This window comes from Malus domestica, chromosome 02 (genome assembly GCF_042453785.1).
Source record: "Malus domestica chromosome 02, GDT2T_hap1".
Taxonomy (NCBI): domain Eukaryota; kingdom Viridiplantae; phylum Streptophyta; class Magnoliopsida; order Rosales; family Rosaceae; genus Malus; species Malus domestica.
Window position 1 is genome coordinate 17114027 of NC_091662.1, and position 8870 is coordinate 17122896.

The 8870-nt window shown below is 37.3% G+C and overlaps 1 protein-coding gene across 3 annotated transcripts; it reads right to left on the bottom strand.

The window, feature by feature from the left end:
* Positions 1-4834: 4834 nt before the first annotated feature.
* Positions 4835-8192, bottom strand: LOC103404909 (growth-regulating factor 1). Of its 3 annotated transcripts, none has more exons than XM_008343874.4 (4): positions 7482-8192; positions 6890-7096; positions 6211-6568; positions 4835-5902 (listed from the first exon to the last, which is right to left on the bottom strand). In XM_008343874.4, exons 1-4 carry the CDS (start codon positions 7873-7875, stop codon positions 5080-5082), a joined length of 1782 nt encoding a protein of 593 aa, XP_008342096.2. In that variant the 5' UTR covers positions 7876-8192; the 3' UTR covers positions 4835-5079. The 3 variants fall into 3 exon arrangements, with proteins under 3 accessions (XP_008342096.2, XP_008342107.2, XP_008342100.2); XM_008343885.4 differs by having other exon boundaries at positions 6911-7096; positions 7482-8191; XM_008343878.4 differs by having other exon boundaries at positions 6211-6565; positions 7482-8191.
* Positions 8193-8870: the final 678 nt, after the last annotated feature.

Consider the following 8870-nt stretch of genomic DNA (forward strand, 5'->3'; position numbering starts at 1 on the left):
AGCACTGCGGAGATAATCTCCTAACCATGTCCTATGATGAAACAGTGCTATCTGCAGCATCTTTAGGATAAGCTTTGCTTTTAATGATTCCTATACTTAGAAATAACAAGTGGGGTATTATGCAGGATATTCTTAATGGGATATCACCTACATGAGTGTGAAAAGTGGTCGTTTCTATGAGAATTATAAGGCTGAATTCTCTAAAGCACTTAGGATTACCGGGAATTGTTCAGGGCCAAAATGAACATAACTGTATAATCATATATGTGTTCGAAGAAATACCGTGTGAATATTATTGTCTTGATTTACATCAACGGCTGAGCAGTTCAAGACATCGCGTTCACTGATTAGCTAGTAAATCCGATAATATTTCACTAAAGAAGGTTCAAAGCCAAAAGCTACCTCTCCCCATACGGTATTTATCCAATTAAACTCTCTCTAAGTGTCTGCATCTTCATTTGCATTATTTTTTAGTAATTTTCATTCATGTGGGGATTGTTAGAAATTTAATAATTTAAATATTAGTATTATTAATATTTAAAATATTAAATATTCAAGTGAATGAAAATCAAAGTGGAAAAGTGGTTTGACCGGCAGTTTCAAGGGTTGTGTATGTTTGCTTTTAATTTTATTTTATTATGAAAATGGTGAAGGTTTTGACCTGCAACTTTTCCCAAGGAGTTATGTATGTTTAGGAAAAACAAAGTGGAAAAGTGGTTTGATCGGCAGTTTCAAGGGTTGTGTATGTTTTGCTTTTAATTTTATTTTATTATGAAAATGGTGAAAGTTTTGACCTGCAGCTTTTCCCAAGGAGTTATGTATGTTTAGGAAAAGCAAACACAACTTTTGGAGCTGTTGGAAACAAATGCACCTTTGAACAAAGGTTGCATTGTTTTCTTTTGGAAAAGCAGACGAACTGTTTCGGTAGCAGACGACGCAATTTCAAATAAAAGTTGCGTCCTTTGCCTTTTGAAAGCAGACACAACCTTTGAAAATGGGGCATGTCAAAGCCTATAAATAGATCACCAAGTCAAGCATTTTAGATATACTTTGCATTCAGAAATCATATAGAAATTAGAGTAGTTTAGTGTTCAACAAAGAGAGAGTTTTAAACACTTTTGGTTCGCTGTTCTTTGTGGATTGGAGTGTACTTCCGCAAAGAGAAATATCGTTGTTTCTTGGGAGACCTTTGCCAACGCAAACCTTGAGGCACCACTGAGGGGCAATCTTGTCTTAAGGCTATATAATCAAATTCTAGCATCGATCTCTTAAGGTTCTTCTATTCCTTGTTCTTCTTGCATTTGTAGAGATTTTATTATGTATTATTTAATAATTTATAATAAAATATATAGCAATTTTTCCATAACTTTTTTCAATCTAAAAAATTTGTGTTATATAGAAAAGAGCCTCTGAGATAGGTTTGGTCTTAGTATAGTTGAACCCATACAACACTCCTAATAATATCTGATCCAGTCCAATCCACTCGAAAATTCGGCCTAGACATGATACACATAAGGACACGAGGCCTGCATTGATAAACTGAGCTCATTAGCCCAGTTAGCTGGTAAAAGCAAGGGATAGTACCGTCATTTTAAACTGTCTATATTAGGGTTTCACTTGTTCACTTCACACATAAATTCAGGATTCAGAATTCAGCAACACACATCCCCGCCGCCTCTCGTCTATAGTTTCCCGACGCTCTGCAGCGCGGCGCCGTCACCAATGATTTCGCTTAATTCATAGTTTTTCCACTTAATTTTCAATTCTCGTAATTATGTTTCGTTTTTTTTTTTATCTTTTCCAGCCAATTATTTCATAAAAGAAGAACTTACATGATTATGTTTTGTTAAATTAGTTTTGTGATGGGAAGGCGATGAAGAAGAAAACATTTCTCGATTCTGAGTGTATGTTAGCATACATGGACCAACCATTAGCTGAGAGCATGCGTATTTTTGTGCGTATGCTTTCGCTGCTTGATGACAGTGTTTGTGCGTGTCTGAGCCTTCCTTTTTTTTCATTTTCTTTTTAATTTTATTGCTTATCTTGGTAGTACGAATTAGGGTTTTTAATTTTATCAGTTTAGTGTTTGTGTTTTAATCTATTAATCCTTTTGGTGTTTTCCGTTTTAATCTATTAGAATGTGAATTGGTGGAATTTTTATAGTAACAAGAAATATTCACATGATAAACTATCAATTACTTTGATTTATATTAACAATTAAATGATCTTAAAATCCAATGAATTTTTATATGGATAAAATATTAATAATTATAAAGACACTTTTACTTTTAAATGATGTCTCGTTAGTAGAAAATGAAAGAAATGATACAATTTGACATCATAATAAATTTTAAATAATGATAAAACCTTTTATAACACCGGCACACTACTACTTCTGCGTCCATACTAAAATTACAAAGCTATGTACAAGTTTTTGTCCACGTTACATTTTATTAACACGGAACGTGGTTTACTCATTTTATGAAAGTCGTTAATATCTAACGGTAAAAAATCATCCGAGCATGGTAAAATTTTCGGACGAAGAGATTATTGAAACCTAGAATTGATATAACTTTTAGAGTGGCAAGAAGTGGCAGCTCTGAAAAACCAGAAGCATAACATGCAGTCTCGTACAGTTTTGGTTGCACTGAAGCCAGTAGAGAGTGGAATTTCATTGCAAGCTGTCACTTTGATGATTGACGATGATGCACCCATTGGGCAAGTCCAGCAGTCAAACAAACTAAAGTGCAATTTAACATTTTACATATGTGTGAAATAGTGAAAGGATCTGAACTTTCTATAGGGGGAAAATAAATAAGTAAAACAAAATGTTGGAAAATATGCTAGCACCAATAGGGAATCAATCATGGAGAAAAAGAGAAATGGTCAAGACAGCTAGTAAAGATACCAGGTTAACATCGATTTCGAGATATTACCAACTGCCGGAAGTTGTAAATCCAATTACGACAAATGGCTAAAAAAGTGCGAACACCAACTCTTTAAAGAAAATAACAAGAGGTTTGGGTTCGATAATTCGTAAGTTATGAATTGGTTTAATCGTGGGCATGAGTAAGGTGCAATTTCTAACCAGTCTCTTCCGAACCCAGAAAAAATGGATAACCGTAATTCGCCATTAGTTGTCCTCTTTTTACGAGAAAAAAAAATAAATATGTGGCTTCCTTTTGGTGTTACAATCTTTCTTTTAACTTAAGTAATTATGTTTTGCTTGCCCTTAAATTAAGAGTATTTGCTTGCTGCACTCAAGATTCTGAATTTGATTCTACTTTCCCAACGTTGCGTTAAATAAAAAAGAATTAAAGCTATATCACCACTCCCTCTTCTTATTATTTTGTTGTCCTCTCTCACATTCATAGAATGTGTATTTAGTTTAGTACAAATTCTAAGAATAATAATTAAACTAGAGGGACTTAAATGAACTATATGACTATGACAAAGACATAGACAATGAGTTCATAAAATGACTATTTTAATTAGTTTTTAGCAAATCGCTCATAATCTAATGGATCTACTCATTTCAACTCCATTCATCAAATATTTTGGATCTGGTTTGTTACATAAAATTAGCTTAGTTAAGATTATTCACTATATTGAATGCATTTTGAAGGAAGAAATGGATGACCAGTTTTACATTTTGTCAAAGTTAAAAGATTACTTATGAAGTAAATATATCCCTCCAATCAATCATCTAACAAATGAGCCATTGTGGTACATTTCTAACAAGTCGGTCATAATGCATTGTACCTACTCATATTAAGGAGTCTTTTTATGAGATCAAATCTTCTGGATCCAAAACCCTATGCGGCCTTTCTCTGACATATATAATTCGTTGACATCTTATCATTCATTTAAAACTTATCTCCTTTATAATAAAAAAATATTAAAAACTAAAAATAAATTAAGTCAAAAATACACATGCTATTCAAGTCAACAAGTCACATGGACAGCCATAAAAATTTTGAGAACAAAAAATTTGAATTCTCTTTTATACTTGCAAATATCTCGTCCAAACATATCTCTATCAAAGAAACCCACTTGGATTAATCAAGTTTAACCTGTAAGGCTACAAGATAAGGGACAGTCCTCCACAGTTACCCTGGTCCCATCACAACATGATTTTCATGAAATCCTTGACCGCATCTGGGGTTTTAAGCCTATCCTCCATAACAAGTCGGACTAGGCTAGGGCCGAACATGTGCTAAATCAGGGTCAGATTCAGTGGTGGTAGGTCACCACACTCTGTAATCCCGGGCCCATATCCAAGTAACCAAACAGAGGTGCTGCATGTTGGGTTGACAGCCCACAAGAGTGCACCTTGTCTCAAAGCCAGGGAACTCCCAAACCTAATTTTCCCATTTTCTGATTTGATTACATCACTCACTGCAACTGCAAAATCAACCAAACCAGAAGGAAGTTGAAAGCACAATACCACCCGAAAGAACCAAAAAATAAAAAAAGAAGGCCCTATGCTTATAGGGCACTCCTTCAATGATCAATCATCAAATGTGTTTCGGAAGGTATCTCTATATTATTATGATGGAAGCTTCACAACCATCACTGACTTGCCTTTGTCCCCACTGTTTTTAGGGTCTCTGGACAGAGATCCTCCTCACTAGAACTGTACGACTCCACAATCCTGCAAAAGATATATACCCTCCCCATCCTAACCAATAATGCAAATCTTAAATGGTTTCAATCATCTGTCTATTGCATCATTGGGCCTGTAGTTAAAGTGGTTAAGAGCATTTATTGAGGTCCCGTGTTCAAATAGTTCATGGTACAGATGGAACCCAAAAAGCAATAAGATGAGGTGAGATACTAACAAAGCATCAATTAATTTAACATTCATATCGGAAGAAATTATGGATACCAACAAATGCACACTAGCCAAACTGGCTAATACCTATGCAAATTAGGATCAACATGTCTCTAGTTTGTAACCCAAGGAAAAAAATAGACAAATAAAAGGATAAGGAACAAGAAAAAGAGAGAAATTAAAAAGATCACGAATGGTTACTCCAAGTTCATGCCTTGTCTCCTCAGTTTGTAGCTTTGACAATTTTACAGGGATGGAACTGAGGAACTTGCAAAGGTTGAACCTGGCACGTCATCATAAATGCTCGCCACGTCAAGACTACTCTTCTTGTTCTCACCTCCTCTCGGGCTGCTCCCTGAGCTGCTGTTTGAAAGCGAACAGAAAGTTGACTTCTGCAAGACGCCAGTTGGGGAAGATCCCAACTGAGGGCTGCCATCCCACCCTTCATTTAAGAGGCCAAGTGGGGATTTTGAGTTAATGCAGATCTTGCTGCCACCACTGGTGGTTTTGGTTAGGACCTCTCCTAAAGGACCCCCCATTGAATTTCCCCAAGCGATAGGTATCCAGTTAGTTTGCTTCTGGCTTGATTCGCTAATGTCATTGCTTATTCCCAAATTCATTTGGGCAGGCTCAAACTCCCGGGATAGCCTCAGCGGTGAGAGCGCAAGTTTCTCATGCTTTGGCGAGGAAGAGGATGATGAGAACTCCGAGGATGCCATAGGAATTGACATTGATAGCTGAGTCCAGTCTGATTTTACTTCTTCAGGCCAAGTAGAGACTGAGTGACAGGATTGGTCCTTGGGCCAATCATCCATGAACTGGCGAAGCGGATGATGGTCTTGAGTATCTTGATCACCAAAGTGTAGGAAAGAACCACTAAAGTCTTTAGAAATGTAAGAGTTCCTATGTGAAGGGTTGAGAAGTGAATCAGTGGAAACAAGTCCAAACTCTGCTTGGGAGGCTTCTTCCACTAGGAATTCTTGTTTCCCAATGTTATAAGTAGACTTGTTGGATTTCGGCTTAAGGGTAGGGGCAGACATCACGGAAACTCCCTGTTGACCCTGCATCCTGCAAAACACACCATCTAATTGATTAGAAAACGCCCAACACAGTGCATAAAGTAAAGTAGAAGAATGAAACAGAAACACCTCTAAGAAATATGCACAGCCATTATAATTACATTACAGTTTCAACGATAAAGGTCCTAATTCAAGTATCCAAACTAGTGGGAGTAGTCACTCTCACCAAAGTAAAGATGGAATGATGGGTTCTACAAATAAAGTAATGGAAAAAGGTTGTTTTAAATTGAAATCATATAATAAAGCCTAGAAGGCATAATGAGAACTAAAACAGTTAAGGAAGCTCTAATTTTTCACCTGTTGACAAAGGCATCTGCAGAAGGATTGACAGCAACAGCAGGCTGCAAGCTTTTGAATTGCTGCTGTGCGGTCGTGAGGCTGCTGGATACACCACTGCTTGGCATCACTGACGTTGACATTGACGAATTCATAGGTACCCTCTTTGAATTACTGGTCCCAGAGACGGCCTGGCCAGGCTGGCCTTCCACAGGCTTTCTTGAACGATGGCGTCCCCTGTTGATGTGCCTTTCACAATACTTCTGATCTGCAACAGCATCTCTCGAGCAACGCCATTTCTTCCCATCTGTTCGGCGACACCTCCCAGGTTCAGGATCATTGTTGCCAGAAAATCCCAGATGGTAAGCGCCCCACGCTACTATATCAAGATCAAAACCCCAAACATACATATGCATAGAACAAAAGACAAATCAGACAAAAGGGTAAAACACGAAGAACACGATTTCTGAATCAAACCCAGCATTTACATTCTAATTGCAAACCCTATCCTGGACTAAACTTTCTAACAACATACATAAAAACTGGAAATTCCATGCTTCCAACAAACAGTAGTTTAAGAACTTAAAACACACAAATTAAATTTCAATACGGATGCATTTCGACTAATCAAGATATCGTTTTTAATACAGATACATTTCGACCAATCAAGATATCTTGATCATCAATAGACAGAGCTTACTTGAGGTGGGATTAGACGGACCAGACAAGCCATAAGGGTAGAGGGATTTCTTGATAGGTATGAGCAGATTGGAAGGGACAGGCACATTTGAAGTCATGTACTTGTAGATCAAGGCCTGGTGCTCCAGCTCAATCCACTGAGAAGGAGTGAAGGGTCCTCTAGCCCCAGTAAAAGTCCCATGCATGCTCAGATTCAAGCTTCCATAACCTGAAACAAAAATCATTTGCATCAAGCATTTGTCCGATTTACTATATTTAAAAATTAAAAAAAAAATAAAAATAAAAATTTAAAGTGAATACGAACAAGTCTCTTCTGCTAGTCCTATTGTTCTTTCCCCATTTGGTTTCTATCAATCTTTGAGCTGTTTCTATGACAAGACCTGAAAACCAAAATTTCTACAAAATGCCATATTGAAAAGACTCCCCAGGCAACAATTATAGCAACAACCCATCAATCAATTGCACAAAAATGTACCCGAAACGAAATCTCTGCTTTCACATTAACATTTCCCCAAACCCCATCTCATAAAATCCCTGTCCAACATTGACCACCAACCCACCATCCAAAAAAATAAATAAATAAAAATAAATACCTGGTGAGCCTGCATTCCTTGGGTAAGGAGAGGGAATGGGAGTGGGATTCCTCTGGTAGTAGGCAAAGTCTCTATCTCTGTTGAGAAAGCTTTCTGATTTGTTGTTGGAAAAGCTCAGCATTTGCTCCTGCCTGTGAGACTCAGCTGGAGGTGGAAGCAGTTGAGAATTAGATCTCAGCAGAGGAGTCCCCTGGTACTGCAATGGCATTGTCTTGGGGGAATTCAAGTCTTCGTTTTTCAGCATTTTTGAGTCCCTCCAGTCGTCCTCCGCCGGCCAAGATCTTTGCTGCTTGGCGGAGGCGGAGCCAGATCCGTCACCAACATTTTCCGCTGCCTCTCCTCCTCCGGCGTCGGGACCCACCAAACCCTCCAAACCCATCACCCCAAAATCCATTCCGGACACCTCCGCCAATCCGCAGGCGTTGAGTTCATGAGCAGGAAGAGGAGGAGGAACAAGAAGGCGGTTGAGAGAGTTGGATGAGAGAGAAAGAGAGGCGCATCTTGTGTTGGGTTTCTTCTACTGTTTGAGTTGAGAGAGAGAAGGAGCTGGTTTTTAAACGAGTGGTCTTTGACAAGTAAAAAACAAATTATTGGAGAGAGAGAGAGAGAGAGAGAGAGAGAGAGAGAGAGAGAGAGAGACAGAGAGAGATGAAACAGGGGAGGAGGGGAGGAGGGGAGAACAAACACATACACACTCCCACTTCTGAGACAGGCTACCCAAGCTTATCCATCACTCTTTAAAGGAGAAAATGTTGACAATTTTTTGTCAACTATTTTTTGACATGAAAATAAAATCAAATACATCATATGCATCATGTTTTAAACCCCTAGATATTTTGGACTCTCTGACAAATTAAAAAAAAAAATGTTAACGTTTATTTTTCAGTACATGTCATACACTAAAGCATGATATAATTTGTTTTTTTTTTGTCTCAATGTTAAGATTAGTAGATTTTATATTTACTTCCAAATTTTAAGTGGATATGCATAATTAATTTACTAAAATCTCCCTAATCATCCTCATTTTAGAATGAACTAGCCACATGTTTATCAATCGGGGTTGGGATGAAATGAAAGGAAATCATTTCCGATTAAAAGGATTCCACCATTCCAATGTTAACTCAACATTTTGAAATGAAAACATGGTGAGATCCACAAGAAAATAGGAATTCAATTCCAAAATTTGAAGGAATTTGATTATTGAGATGCAAAGGAAGGGTTTGACTACTAACTACAATTTAATTAGGATATGATTTGTCTGTCTTAATACCAGTTATGATATCTAATATCCTTAATTTTCCATTTAAAAAAAATTCTGAATTTATAATCCTCAATTGCTTTTTATCTTTTTGTTAAAATATGAAATATCAACTACATACTCTTTTAGTA

Coding starts and splice junctions, on each gene's coding strand:
- LOC103404909 (XM_008343874.4), bottom strand. CDS start 7,875: ATGGATTTTGGGGTGATGGGTTTGGAGGGTTTGGTGGGTCCCGACGCC. Junction 7,097..7,481: donor AAGGAATGCAGGCTCACCAG/GTATTTATTTTT, acceptor TTTTTGTTTCAG/GTTATGGAAGCTTGAATCTG. Junction 5,903..6,210: donor GCAGATGCCTTTGTCAACAG/GTGAAAAATTAG, acceptor TGTGTTTTGCAG/GATGCAGGGTCAACAGGGAG.